This window comes from Geospiza fortis, unplaced genomic scaffold (genome assembly GCF_000277835.1).
Source record: "Geospiza fortis unplaced genomic scaffold, GeoFor_1.0 scaffold524, whole genome shotgun sequence".
NCBI classification, from domain to species: domain Eukaryota; kingdom Metazoa; phylum Chordata; class Aves; order Passeriformes; family Thraupidae; genus Geospiza; species Geospiza fortis.
In genome coordinates, this window is record NW_005054437.1 from 857886 (window position 1) to 872720 (window position 14835).

The 14835-nt window shown below is 39.7% G+C and overlaps 1 protein-coding gene across 4 annotated transcripts in view; it reads left to right on the plus strand.

Annotated features, from left to right (window-relative positions):
- The window catches only part of NAP1L4 (nucleosome assembly protein 1 like 4), a 24072-nt gene extending 13344 nt beyond the window's left edge, over positions 1-10728 (plus strand). The window contains exons 10-15 of one of the 4 annotated variants that reach the window (XR_004082396.1): positions 593-615; positions 1216-1335; positions 1626-1655; positions 2879-2956; positions 4098-4135; positions 9450-10728. Coding sequence is in view for 2 of the 4 variants with exons in the window: in XM_005427195.2 (XP_005427252.1) it covers positions 593-615; positions 1216-1335; positions 1626-1655; positions 2900-2956; positions 9450-9488 (269 nt within the window). In the remaining 2 variants the exon portion in view is untranslated. Of the gene's footprint in view, positions 1-592; positions 616-1215; positions 1340-1625; positions 1656-2878; positions 2957-4097; positions 4136-9449 lie in introns of all 4 variants that reach the window. The other 3 variants (XM_005427196.2, XR_004082397.1, XM_005427195.2) reach the window with 3 other exon arrangements.
- The last annotated feature ends 4107 nt before the right edge of the window (positions 10729-14835 follow it).

Below are 14835 nucleotides of genomic sequence, written 5' to 3' on the forward strand. Positions count from 1 at the left end.
GAAGGGAAATACATTTTGATTTGTGTTGGGGTTTTTTGTTTGGTTTTTTTGGTCGTAGATTAGTTGTGGGGTTTTTTTGTTTGTTTGTTTGTTTGTTTTAACAAACAAAATACCCACCCTGTTCCATGCTGTTTACAGCACTGGGCCTCTTCTCAACAGTGCTTTACAGATTCATGTCAAAATGTTTATCTATTTAGTTCCAGTTGTTTTTGGGGATAGGAGGTGATTTGTAGTGCTCCAGCCAAATGAAGTTACTGTAATTACAGCATTCACAGAGAAACCAAATATGTTGATCTGCATGTCCTCTGAACCCATCCTTGTAGAAAGAGTATTTCCTGTGCAAAAATCTCTGACATCCAAATGGCAGCTTTGATACTTCTAACTACAACATGTGAAATGCTTATAATTTTTGTAGGTTTAACTTAATACTAATCTGAATTGTGATAGTTTTAATAGCTACCTTGTGAAGCCTTTATAACCTCAGTGTTTTCAGGTATGATAAGGTCTTTATACTGTGTTTTGTCATCTTGAATATTGAGGTGGGTGAGAGTATACAGGCATTTCTTAAATTTGTTGTCTTTTCTTTTTGCAGTATCTGGTGATGGAGAGTCACTGGTAAGTTTTTGAAACAGCACAATTGCTCTTTGCCAAGTCGCTGTATAGTGACTATAGGGTTCTTTTATTAAGTACTGTGTATTTTTATTGTTATTTTTGCCTTTGACAAAGCTGGACTTCACCTTGATAAAGTGAAAGATACTGTCAACTTCTCCAAGTAATCCATTGACAGTTTGCTGTTCCACAATTTGCTGATCCAAGACATCTCCAGTGTCACTGTTGGGAAGGTCATTATTTTCCCTGCCCACTCAGCAGTACTGTGTGGCTGGAACCTGACTTGAAAAGTCAGTCTGGAGCATTCTGAACAGTTCTGAAATGTCAGATGCCAGACCCAGCCAAGTCTGTATGAGCTTTTTAATAAAAGGTGCCTTGGCAGGACACTAACCTGTGTGTGTAAAGTAGGAAGCTTGTACAGAAAATCTCAATTCTGCAAATGTAGACTTAGCTTTTGTTACAAAATATACTGTAAGTACCCGTGACCTGAAGGTTGGGGATGACAGTGTGATGTTTTCCCAAACCTGTTACTTTGAAATATTTTCATCTGCTCCTGTGTGTCACATCACAGCTGCAGTAGAAAACTCAAACTGATTTGTCTTACAGGATGAAGACTCAGAATTCACTTTAGCAGCAGATTTTGAAATTGGACACTTCTTCCGTGAAAGGATAGTCCCTCGTGCTGTGCTGTACTTCACTGGGGAAGCTATAGAGGATGATGATAATGTATGTATGCAATTAGCATTTTGTTTATTAGTCAGCACATAGAAACATACTGCTCCCTTTCTGATTAGACTAGGGTGAAGTATTAATTACATGAGAATAACAAAGAAAAACCCTGAAGAGATCTTGCTACTTGAGGATAGGAAAGGGCCATTCAGCTTGCTAGGAGTTGTTAATCTGTTACTGGAAGGGGCTTAGTTTCAGTTACAGTGTTTGAATATGTTACACTATTACTGCAGAAGTTTTTATGCAAATACTAGCAGAGCTAATTAAACCTTGGGTTTGTTTTTCAGTTTGAAGAAGATGAAGAAGGTGAAGAGGAGGTAAGATGCACACTATTTTTTATAGATTACTGATTACCCATTCCATTGCAGTGCCAGGAATAATTCTATATGGAGCAGAAAACAGTTGTTCATAAATGCTCTTGTTCATGGTACTTCTTTCCAAAAGAGTTCGGCATTCATGACTTGCAAAACTGTGCCTGGTTTTTCCTTTTCATAAAAGTACTTCCTGCAAGAGCATATATCCATTTATTTATCCAGTATTTTGAAAACTGTTTTCTGACATGAGTCAAAAATTAAAGACAAGCTTTTTTTTTTTTCTAGAGTGCTGCATGGTAAATATTTGTTCCTTAGGTGGTAGTGGAATTTCAGCTGTCAGCTTTTAGTTGTCATAAGCTTGAAGACTGGGTCTTACCAAACCCAAAGTAAAAAAGGGGAAGTGTGCAACTGCTCAGCATAAATAATTTAGGCTGGCTCTGGTCTATTTGCAATAATGTTGTATGAACACAAAGACACTATGAAAGGCTTTGCACAAAATCACTAAATGTTACCACACTTAAATGAACTAATATCCTTTACATTTTTTGCTTTACTGCTTTTACTGTGCTGTCTTGTTAATTTGTCAAAGGTACGTCCCTGATTGTTGTGAGCTTCAGCATAGCAGCTTCATCAGAGGTTATCAAGCTGATCTGATGTGAGCTGGCAGCCTTCAGCATGGAGTCTTTTTTTTTCTGTATGCTTAGGCTGTTGAGTGACTAAACATTTTCACATTTTTATTTTTTTAAGCTGGGTATTGATAGAAGTGTGTGTATGTATTTTTAATTGGTTTTCAGTGCCCGATGTTATCACTTGGATGTAGTTGTGTGTAAAACTGAGTGCAAAAATCCTGCACAGGAAATGCATAGCCTGTCTAGAATAATCTAAATAAAGTGGCTCTTTGGAGGGAGATTGAGCTAAAGAACAAAATCAGGCATGTATACCTATTACCAGAACTAAAATTCCAAGTAATTTGTTAGGTAGAAGTTTAAAAATTGCTGTGGGACTGCATTAGCAGTGTATGTAGGAAGGTTGCCTTAAGCCAAACTGAGACCTTTATACTATGTTTTAAAGATTTTTATTTAAAACTTGTAAGATGCTGAATTCTTTTAAATCAGCCCAATGGTGACATCTGAAACATTCTGGAATACAGTGATAATTTAATTTGTGAGTTTGCTTTTTGTCCATTACAAAAAGTTGCACTTTTAACCTATTTTAATTTCTGTTAGTTTATCTCTATTTTGTCATAGGAGTTGGAGGGGGAAGAGGAGGGAGAAGAGGAGGAAGATGCAGAGACTGATCCTAAGGTAAGGATTTCTGTGTGCTTAGTCATAACACAGACTGTAATGATGAGCAGTGTAGTTAAGGGTATGATAGTTTGTGAAAAGATCAATCAAAAAAACACCCTAGCTTCTGACTGCAATGCTTTTATTATCTCCAGCACTCAAATTGCTCTTCAAAGAGAAGTTAATGTTTCCATCAGTTGAGAAAATGCAAGTTTTTGCTTCCAACATGCACCAAGATAATTTCCAATCTGTGTGCCTTTGCTTCTTAATGGCATCTTTGTGTAATGCTGATACAGTTTTCCTTCAGAAAGGTCATATTTAGATGTTCTTTGGCTGGACTTCAAGCTAGAATTAGTCTGACAGATCTCAACTAGCTTGTTTGTTTATGTTATTTTCCTTAGAATTGTTCTTTATCATTGTCCTGATGGCTGCAGGTTAGACTCTACATGTCTGTACTTGGTTAGAAATCAAAAAAAGTCAGTCCTCAACTTTGAATTCTAAACTTTGATACCTGGCTTAAAATTCAGCCTTGAGGGTTAGTGTTCCTTCTGATAGGTATTTTTCAGTTCTTCAGTCATGGTAAATACTTATATTTAGTGAAGCTGGGACAGTGATGACAAACTTGTGTTCATGTAGTTCTTAAAACATCATAAAAGCTTTCAATTTATTATAAAGACAGGTGAAAAAGTGAAAGGCATGCAAAACTGCTTGATCTTTGGATAAAAGTCTTAACAGCAGCTTGACATGTCACTCTTCTGGTACAGTTTTATACATCATCCTATCATTAGTAAATGGGTTTTGTCACTATCAAGAGTCACGTTTGTTTTTCTTTAATGAGAAATTCTGTATACTAAAGAAAGTCTGTCGTGTACAAAGATCAATCAAACAGGGTTAGATTGGCAAAAATCAGTATTCTGACTCTGCTCTGTAGGATTCAGATGCAGTGGTGTACCTGTAAAGGTTAAAGCTGGACAGCTGAGAAACAATGTTAGTTCTACATCAACATATGTTTGTGTGAAGTATCTTTCTAGAGGATTTGGTGTTCTGTAGGGGAAAAAATCTGAAGTTATCTTGGAAGGTTATGGTTGTTGCCTCCTGTATTATTTTGTACATTTCACTTTTCATCCATGCTGACAGTTCCTTTCAATTTTTTCCCATTTAGGTGTAATATAAGTCTGTTATTCATTCATACATTTCTAGGTAAGGTGGAATTCCATTCATACCTAACTTCCAAGAGTCCCATTTGTAGTCATGCAATGTGGTTTGTTTTCTAGGGTTTTCTGTTTTGTTTTTAGTTTTTGGTTTGGTTTTTTTTTTGTTTGTTTGTTTGGTTGGTTGGTTTTTTTTTTCCTTGTATGGGGAAAAGAAATGGGGAATGGTGACTTCAGAGTTTAAGTTTTATTAGTAAACAATAGAAAGAAATGGGTAGGGATGAGTGCCTTTAAATCATATAATTAAAGTAGATTTTTCAGAATGGCTCTGTCTTCCTGGCACACTTCCTGCTTTGCCTGTGTAGCAATCAAACTGTATTTCATGTACATTTGATAAAAGATACTGAGACTTGTCAGACTATTTTTTCTCGTTTCTGGTTTGATGTTGCATCTCTTTACTGTTTCTAATGCACTTGCAAATTATTTCTTAAATATCTTCTCTGCTCTTCCTAAACTCTTCTAAGTCATCAGCTTACTTAGTATGCCTTTTCCAGCATCTTATTTATGCTGCCTGACAAAGGCAGGCAGTCACTCTTAGAAGCCTTTTCTTGATCTCTCATGATTCTGAACAGGTATTGTTCTTCTGCTCATCTGTCTCTTTATTTAAAAGAAGAAAGAAAAATTTCCTTCTGTTGTATACTGTCATCTTTCACCTTTCATCCAATTCCTCACAGAGAACAATGCCTGCAACAGCCTCCATACTTCTTTCCCCCCTGTATTTTAGGCTTGTGTCTTTTTATTTTAATTATTTAGAAGAAGCTATAATCCTTCCAGCTCACTCCCTCTGCATAGATAATGCCCTTCGTTGCCTTTGTTAAACTCAAAATGGAGCTGTGCTTCTGAATTGGTTTTTAGTGCACTGGTGGTTCACATGCAGCAGTAGAACATCTGTTTGTCACAGTGGCTGCAGTCTGTTACACAGCTGTGTTCCCTCCCTACAGTTAAAATTGTTAGCCACTGGCTCCAATTTTTTAAGTCAACTTGGAATTATTTTATTTCATTTTTTGACACTGATACCCCAGTTCTGTCCTGTTTTCCATTCTTTTTCCTGCTCGTATCATTTTCTGATCCTTTTGTTCCCTGTTCCTTGCCTTTCTTTGCCTTCCAGTTCCCACTCCCTTCTTTTCTTTTCTAGAATAGTTTTCTTTTCTATGTACACAAAAATAATTGGTCTGTTTTCCTTTCAAATCCAGTTTCTCCTTTTCAGTAATTTCCATATTACCTCCTCCTTTATTGTTGTAGTGTATTTGTTGTATTGTTGTAGTACATTTGCTGCATGTCAACACTTTCTGCTTTGTAAACTTTTCCTCCTTCCTTCCTTCCTGTGAGTTTTTTAAGTACATTTGAGTTGTTCAGATACAACCAGTTCATTATCATCTCTTACACAAAGCACTTGTGCCATGTATAAGTTGTGGCTTTGGAAGACTGAGTAGTCAGATGATTGCAAGTAGCTTCAGAAGGTGCTACAAAACTAATAATATAGCTGGTTTTGTAGCTGGATAATGGATAATGTAGCTGGTTTTGTCTAGTGCATTTTTCTATGTGCTTGCATGTCCCATTCCTTTAACTGCCTTTATTTCACCTTGCTGAGGCTGTGCTTGAATTGAGAAGTAGCTGGCAGGGTAATGCAGAGTGCCGGTTTGAATCATGAGCAGAAGAGCTGCTCTGTGTGTGAGAGACTGCTTGGGCTTCAAGATCTTTTGTCTTCTGGGTTACAGTGGCAGGACCTGGCACCAGCAAATTCATTTCCAGGCCCTGATGTGGAGGCAGGCAGTTTGGGTTAGGGTTGCTCACTTAACTCCAGCTAGCTCTGGGTTTGCATTCTGATATCCTTGCTTTTGCTCCTTCAGTAACAGAGAATAGGAAATAAAGATAAGATTCAGTTTTAGGTCCCATAATTGGACTTTTCCATTGAAGATGTTTCAGAAAGGCTTTCTACCTTCTCCACTGGAAAGGACATCAGATTTAGTGCCTGGTGCCTGCCTTGATACTGCTGTTGGCAGCAGAGTTCATGGGGAGTCAGATGAGATCCTGTTGATCTGCCTGTTCCTGCATGGCCTCCTTAGCAGATGGGAAGCTTCCCAAAAAGTGAATTGGAAAAGTAAGGAGATAAAGACTTTATTGCTCTTTGAATCACCTAGGAATGTATCTTGCCTAGTGTGTTTAAACACTGAAGACTAACAGAAAGTCAGTGTTTCCTTTAGGATGTCTTTTGAAAAAACAAAACTGCTAAAATAAAAGGCATGGAAATTTTGGGCTTATGTCCCCAGCCTCTAGGGCACCAGTTTGCCTGGATGGGCAGACACAGTGGGGTTTGTGTAGGAAAGTCAAGAAAGCAGTATTAACTCAGACCTGCTTTCTTCTGTGTGTTAGCTCAGTGTTCCTACGAATTTTAGGTGCAATTTTTAACTCTGAGAAAGTGATGCAGTAAGTGAGTGGCAGTAACAAAAAGCTATATATTGATCTTTGTTAGCAAAAAAGAAAAAATAGGTGGTAGTCTCACTCAGCTTGTTCATATCCATTAGAATGCCATCTCAGACTGAAATTCAAGGCCCAGAGCAGTTTAAACTCCTTGCACAGAATAAGTGAATATGAAATGAAATACTTTAAAGATACAAAAAAATTTTAAATCCTACCAATTTTAAGATGAACTTAAGTCTGCTTATGGTTACTGTAAAGAATCTGTTCACAACCAGAAGAATTCTTGTCTCTGTAGTCCTGGTAGTGATATTGAATATGTGTGTTTACCTGCTAAATTTATTTTTAAATAAGATGCAATTCCTCCTTATCTTTGCCAGTTCAAGTCTCTCTGGTCTGGCCAATGCACTTCACTATCTTTCTAAGATATCATGGGAAGTTAATTTAGGGAAATAGAGCATGGAAACCTTGCCAGGATGGGGTGATAAACAGCACAGGGGCTAAGGCAGATCAGTGGTAGTGGTTGGCTGACCCAGTGTCACCAAGTCTGGGCTCTGCAGGAGGAGCAGGCTCAGCCTTTAAAGGGGAGTGTGGATGTCAGCTCTGCATCCCAGTCACAGCTTGGGGTCTGGGCCCTGATTTTACAGAAGCCAGCAAAGGCCAGAATGAGCTTCAGTGTGCCTGTGCCTGCTGGAGCAGCTGTAACTGGAAGGGAATTGTGGTCTCTTTGTGCTGGTGTGCTCTGGGATTAGGCTCTGAGATGCTTTGCATGAGGCTGAGGGTAGCTGAAGGCAGCATGGAGCTCACATGCTGGCTTCCTCAGCAAAGGCAGTGCTGTGTGTTAAAGTGGTGGGAGAACATGGATTATGTTGGAGTCTGGATCTGAAATACTGCCTTCATACTTAGGGCCTGCTTAAACATTCTGTATATAGGGCCAACAGAGATACATCCTCAAGTGTAACCTAAAAATAGCAGTGTTTGTCTCAAAATCCTCCAACAACTGACTCAGATCCAGGAACCCCTCAAACTGGTGTTTTGTTTTTTTTTTTTGTCTGAGAGCAGTAATCAACACTGAAAGGTTCTTAAAAAAGAATTTTGTGATCTGTGACTCAGTTTTTACAGGATAAGCAGTTATATGCAGTAAATATGATTTAAGTGTTTACAGAAATAAGGAAAGGATAATGGAGTTTATTAGGAAATACAACAAGTGTTTTGATTGATCATTAAAATTTGGTGGAAATGGTTGCGGTGGTCAACATAGGTGTTTCTTGATCTAAATATAACAGGTGACTAGGAAGGAAGGAGGGAGATGGAAAGATTATTTTAAAGTACATTTTAAATAGTAGATTTGTTGATTTAGCATGGCTCTTAGCCAGAAGGCAAAGAGGAGAGGAAGTGCTGTTGCCTGCATACTATTCTGGCCATGTTGAAATACCAAGCAGTTTAAAGGAGAATACAAACCTTTAGAAAACTTTAGATAAAAATGCTGCTGTGTTTTGCTTGCCCCTCAGTAAAAAGGAATAGCATGCTATGAACTACCAGTGGCAGTTAAATTTGAAGAGCAAGAATGCTAATTTTGTTTTGTATAAACATACCCCTTTTCCTGTATTTAGTCCCCAGTCAGTGCAATGTAATTCACGTCGGTGTTACTTGGAACTTCAGGCAGATGAGAGAGAACAAAGTTAAAGTTAGCCAGATGTGCTGAGTAAGGAATACCACAAGGAAGAAGTCTGAAAGGTTTCTGACACATCTGTGCATTTGGCTGTAATGCTGAATTGCAGTGGGGGAGTGATAGTGACCATTGTGACTGTAAAGCAGTTTTGGTGAGGAACAGAGAAACAGCTTGGATTTAGTGCAGGTTATTGGGGCAAAACTTCATGATAAGGAAGTTTAAATTAGTTGCACCTGTTCTTCCTTTCTAGAGGCAAAATACTTCAGTTGCCTTAGCTCTTGGTTACTTGATGTATACTGAACTTGGCATGGGTACATATTTGATAACTAAGAAACATTTTACTTTGCATCAGTGAGGTTCAGGGTGTTGTGTTTTATACCTGTATTTTTCTTTACTAGACTGCAGCAGGTTTCTGTGACTGCTGTTTGTGTATATTAAACTATATTAAGAATGGTAAGGGGAGAAGCAAAGTGGAAATTCACTGAATAAATTCTCCTGCTTTCTAAGAATGCTGTTTTACAATGGAAAAAAAGCAAGAAGTGCAGTGTAATCCTGAAGTTCTTAGCTGTTTGAGTACTTGTTCTCATTCCCAAATACACTTCCTTTTGCCAAAGGGGAAGTTGTTTAACTACCTAATGAAGGTGTTTCTACTTTTACATATTAAGATTAACATATGGACTTCTTGCCCAGTGTTAAATTGTTGAATAGTTACCTGCTGGTAATGCAGAACCTAGAAGAAATCAACACATTAATTACATTTTTATCACCTTAGCAGAAAGGAAAAGGCTCCTAAGGAAAAACTCAGACGTGCTGCAGAATAAGCAGCCTGCCTTCCTCCCTCCTCAGAGCTGGAGGAGGTGGCATTTTATTGTTAAAATGGTCTAATAGGGCTGGAAGTCAAATAGAGCCTGTGGTTGAGGGGAGTAGGTGGTGGTTTGCTTTCTTGTTTGTGTGAACCTTGGCCTACAGGATGCAGTGTTAACAGCACAAAAATAGATAAAAAATTATGGGGTAAGGGGAAACCCAGTAACTGTGGTGACTCTGTTGGACCTTTATGATGTAGCTTGAGTTTTCATGTAGCTTTCCTGTACATGCTAGTGTTAACCTAGTTAATTCAGAACTGCATAGCCAGTTTCACTGTATTTGTTGAAGTGTTTTCTTTTATGCCAGTTTGATTTTTAACTGTTTATTTTCTCTTTTTCCCTTTATGCAGAAAGAGTCCAGCCAACCTGCTGAATGCAAACAACAGTAATAAGGAAATACCACTTGGAAGTGATATTTGAACAACTTGTAACAAATAGTTGGATACCTGGCCTGCAGTTCAGGATATTCTATCGCTGCAGCACAATCTTATTAACAATGCTTAAAATTAATTTGTTTTAAAATGCATGATTTTCACTAACTTTATTGCTTAACATGTACAGTGGCAACTTCAATGCATTTGGGAAATATGAGGTTTAAATAAAGCACACTCTACAGCCGTTGGTACACTGTAGCTAAGTATGTCAATAGGCCTTTAGAGCCTTTTGCCCTATGCATAGGGGAATAGTCCAGACTACCATGTGAGGATTATCCATTTTCTTGCTCGACTTTGAAAATCGTGGAATAGCAATGTGCTGAGAAGCTGAAGTAAATGGATTACATGTATGGTAGCTGAAACAGATAGAGCAATATGACTTTTTTGCTAGTTCCCTCCCCTGTTTTTTAATGTTTCTTGCAACCTACAGATTGAACTAGTGCTTGAGCAGCTTTAAATGTCATATTTATTATATCAGTACAACCAGTTGAGTTGAAGTAATTTTACTTCATTGAAGAGGGTGTCATATTTGAGACTTAGTTGTTCATCTTACTATTTATTTATTCACGTTTGTAAGTACTTTGACAGAATTAGTGCTTTTTAATAGTTTTTAATATACTTGAAAAATCTTTCTCTTTTGCATACAATATGGGTACTTGTAAAACAGGTAATTCAAAGTGGTCTCAATGTAGTAGTCTAGACAGAAGAAACAAACTTGCATCAAAATGACAACTCTTCTGGATGAAGATCAAAATGTAAAGGCCAAACTTGCTGTTGATGGAAGTGGGTTGCAGCCAAAGAACCAGACAATTTCCAGTAGTCTTATTGCTTAGTGTCCAGCATGAAAGGACCTTTCACTATGAACACGGAAATCTATCAAAGTGAGTCAGTTCAATAAATCTGAAGTTTGGGTGTCTTACTTGCAACACTGAAATTATTCCATTCCACAATTTGTTTTATTTCAAGTTCTGAAGTCTGCAAAACTACGTTTTGTTGTTGTGTGGCACTTAAAAGTACATGTTTCTAGTTTCAGCATCCATTACCAACCTCTGGCAGCAGTTGAATAGCAGCTGTATCAACACTGTGACCAGGCATGTAGAGTGCTCCGGCCTTACCTTACACATTTGTAACTTAATACAGTGTTTTCAATTTGTACAGAATAGATAGAATATTCTATTAAAGTTGTGAAACATGATTGGTGGTGCCTGTCTGGTCCCTAATGCTTCCTAGGAGAAATGAGCATCCTGTTGTGAATGGTGGAGTGTTAAACATAGCACCTTTCCAGCTGTTTGCCCATACAGCTCCTGGCTCAACATCTGTCTTTGCCAAAAGCCAAAACAGGAGCCCTTGTAAATATAGCAGTGTACAGTTCTTTGATGTAAATCAGAACAAACTTGCTCAATTTGCAAGCAAACAGTCTGGAATCTTTTAAGAGTTGGGGTTTTTAGGGAGGCAGCATCATTACAAGATTCCACATGATCTGTGCACTTAGGTCATGGACTAAATGAGGTGCTGGGGGCCAAACTGGTTTATGAATGTTAAGCTACTCCCACAGCTGACCTTGCAGTCAGAAAAAGTAACGCTACTGCTCAGGTGCCACAGTGTTAAGGCAGGAATGAGGAAAGAAGGCAGGAACAGGGATAGGTTTTGGCCTGTATTTTAAAAAAATCAGATTTTGTAGCCTAGTCTGACTGCAGTGCGCTCTGGCAGACATGGAGTGCAGTGTGAAGGTGTTTCTGACAAGGACAGAAATAATGAATGGAGCTTGCCTGTGTGCAGACTGACTCAGCACAGTGCAAAGGTACATCAAATAGAGAGATTTGACCAGGTTTGTTTATCATTATATTGGAAGAAACTGAATAATAGTTCCCCGTCCTCAAGCAGTACTTTCCACTACATGGTTAAACAGGAGTGCTGCTACCTGGAGATAAACATCTGCAAATTAGCACACCAAAGTAATTTATGTGCATGAATCCTGAAAGGCTGTCTTTAATTTTGAGAAAACGGGAAATTCCAGAACATGTGGAGCAAATGTGCCAGCATCTAGGGAGCCAAATGAGATGGGTGGGTAATGAAGCTGCCTAGCAAGATGTTCATCCTAGGGAAAGCGATGGGAAAGCTGACCTGGGATTCATTCAAGTGGAGTTAATGCTGGTTGACACAGCCTAATAGAAAACAGATCTTGTCAAAACCCAGCTGTGCTCTTCCCATTGCAGAGCTCACCAATTATGGCAGAGATGAGCAGTTCTTAGACTTCACTGTTTTCACTTACAGACTTTGTCTACAGGAAATGAACTGGTACCTGTACAGCTCATTCCTCTAACAGAGTATGAAGAACTGCTGAGGTGCTAGGCAGAATGTCATGGCCAGATAAATCCAGGCTGAATGGTAAATCCAGGCTTGATGGAGTGTGGGTGTGCAAAAACCCACAAGTTACTGTTTGAATGAATTTATTTCTTTTTTATATTGGTGTGTTTTGTAGACTGGGCCATGAGACAAATAAATGAATGCCTTATGGAAAGCTGGTGGGAATTTTTAAAAATGGTGAGGTGAAAAGCAAAAAGTCTGTGTGCATCCATGCCTGATTGTCATCTCAGCACCCTGATAAAAACCCTGAAGTTTAGTCTGTGGGAACATGCTTTGGTGATGCAGCCTTCATGTTGGTGGCTTCTCATTTGAGGGAGGAAAAACTCCAGTTCTGGGCCTGAAAGCTGAAGCAGCTGGAAGCATCCCAAGAGGAATTCATCTGGTGTGTCACCTGCTCGGGATACACATGATTAACAGCCTCTCAGTGCCTGGGTTGTCTAGGAAGAGAGTCTTGGAGGTACTGCCCTGCTGCCCTATCTGATACAGGAACAAATGGCAAATGCTCTGCTGCCAGCTGAAACTCGGGGACAGCCTGTGGTTTCTCAGGAGTCCAGCACAGCACCAGGGTACCTTCCGGGAGATTTGGTGTTTAGGATAACAGAGCTTTTGGTTCAATTCCAGTATGTTCAGTTATTTGGGGTTCACTATTTGGTTAGGATCTGTGGTACCTGGAAAAATTAAGATGGTCTCTGTGTGTTTCCACTCTCCTCATTAAACAAGCTTTTCCTGTTTTAGAATAAAGGAGGCTGGTAATGGATTCACGCTCAGTTAAATGCTGCCTTGCTGGCAGTTCCTCAAGCAAATGAGGTCTGGCTGGGAAGCCAGCTCAGCACAGCCCAGGCCGAGGAGCCCCACGCTGCAGAGGGATACGTAAGAAGAGGTCAGACTAGTTCAGCACGAGGAAATCGCTCTCTCCCTGCGAGCTCAGCGATGCAGAGGTGAGTTCAAGATGTGAGACATGGCCCTACTGCCTAATGTTGCATTGAGGTAGCACCACTTTATGAACTTGTGCTTGAAATGTGCACCTTCTTCTTCTGAAGCATCTTTGTTCCAGCACTGTTGGAAACAGCTCTAGTTCAGGAAACGTCCTTCCCAGCTGAGCTGACAGGAAAGATGCAGAGGGACTATTTAGAGGACATATTCACAGGACAAGGAGGCTTCAAACTGAACAACAGCAGGTTTAGATTAGATATTAGGAAGAAATTCTTTATTATGAGGGTGTTGTGGCACTGGCACAGGTTGCCCAGAGAAATTGTGGATGTCCCATCCCTGGCAGTGTTCAAGACCAGGTTGGATGGGGCTCTGGATAACCTAGTCTAACATAGCGAAAGGTGCCCCTGTGCATAGCAGGAGTTTGAACAAGATGTTTTTAAGGTCCCTTCCCACCCAAACAATTCTGAGTCAATGACAAATGTCAATGTATAAAAAAAAGTAAGAGTTCTGTATTCATGCTTCTTTATTCTCTTGCCTTTTCCCAAGATTATTCCCAAGGAATAACCTGTGTTATTCCCCAACTAAAATCCACAGGGAATTGATTTTATGTCAATATCTGTTCAGGACTCCTCCCCTGAAGCTGAAGTCCTCACAGTTTTTACCTTTGCCGTCCATGTTTTTCACTACAAATAGGTGTGCGAACAACTCTCTTGCAGTAGCTGTGACCTGTGCATGGAAAAAATTACATCCTCCCTTTCCCAAATGACTTATCACACTAATAGCAGGAAGAAATATTTTTTTTTCCATTTGCTCATATTGATGTCCTAAATACCACCAGCCTCTCACAGGCCAGGGCCATGAATCCTGAACAATAGATGCCCTAAGTCACTCTGGTTTGACAAGCATCCAAGAAAAAGAAAAGGGAAAAAAAATTTTAAAAAATCCAAGCCTGTGCGCTGTTAATGAGGCATCATGTGAATGAAGACTGAGCAGTTTGTCAAGTGCCAGCTTTTGTTTCCAGACTGCCTTTCCTCTCTGCTGGTTCACCTCTCCATTACACAAGCGAAAACGCTCGCTCCACCCAGCAGCGCTGGCCTCTTGCACAAGCTGCCTTACCCTCCGGATTTTACCGTGGGAATTTGGACACCGTGTGGGGATGCCAGAGCAGGTTAATACAACCCAGTGAGCCTGTGCTGCAGCTGCCAGCTCTGCTCCACATAGAAGCCTCCTGGCTTCTGTGAACCTCCCTGGTAACAGTCCCCCACTGCAAAAAAGATCCCTCCCAGCAAAGTTTCCTTTCCCCAAAAAGCATCACCAGTGATGCTGCGGCCTCTTGCTGGCTCATCCCCACCTCACCACTTGCCCCAGCATCTGCAAGGTGGACATAACCTGTACTTAGACTCAACCCAGCTTGAGAAAAAGGGCTGAAGAGAAGGGAAACACTAGTGAAAGGAATTTACTCATCATTCATCACAACCTAAAGGGTGGAACAAAAAAATAATAATTTGCCCCTGTTTGGGGCAGAAACCAAACAGCATAGGATGGTCTGATCTATCACTAATGCAAGTTTCTGCACTGTGCAAATATTTCTTGTGGGCTGTTAAATTGGTTTTTATTACAAAGCAAATTCACTCTGGTTTTTGAGTCCACCTTTTAGGGATAAATGAGAACTTGCTTAGTTATATAATGTCTATTTGATAAACTCTGTTGGGTCACACTTAGAAGGAGGTCGGGAATTTTTTTGTCCTTTTTTTTTATATTGTTCTTTTACTTAACCCAATTATCTGGTCTTCCTTCTTCCTTTTCATGCTCCTGACTTAAGGCACATTCAAAACTCTGTGATTTGCCTTAACAGAAAGAGCATGAGAGAATGAAGGTTGGGTGAAAAATGAGTATTGGAGCTCATACTAAAGCCACTGCTGGAGTCGGCGATGGGATATAACTTGTTAGGGGAGTTACAGCACTTGTGTAGAGGTCATGCAGAGCTCCTGCACACGAGTAA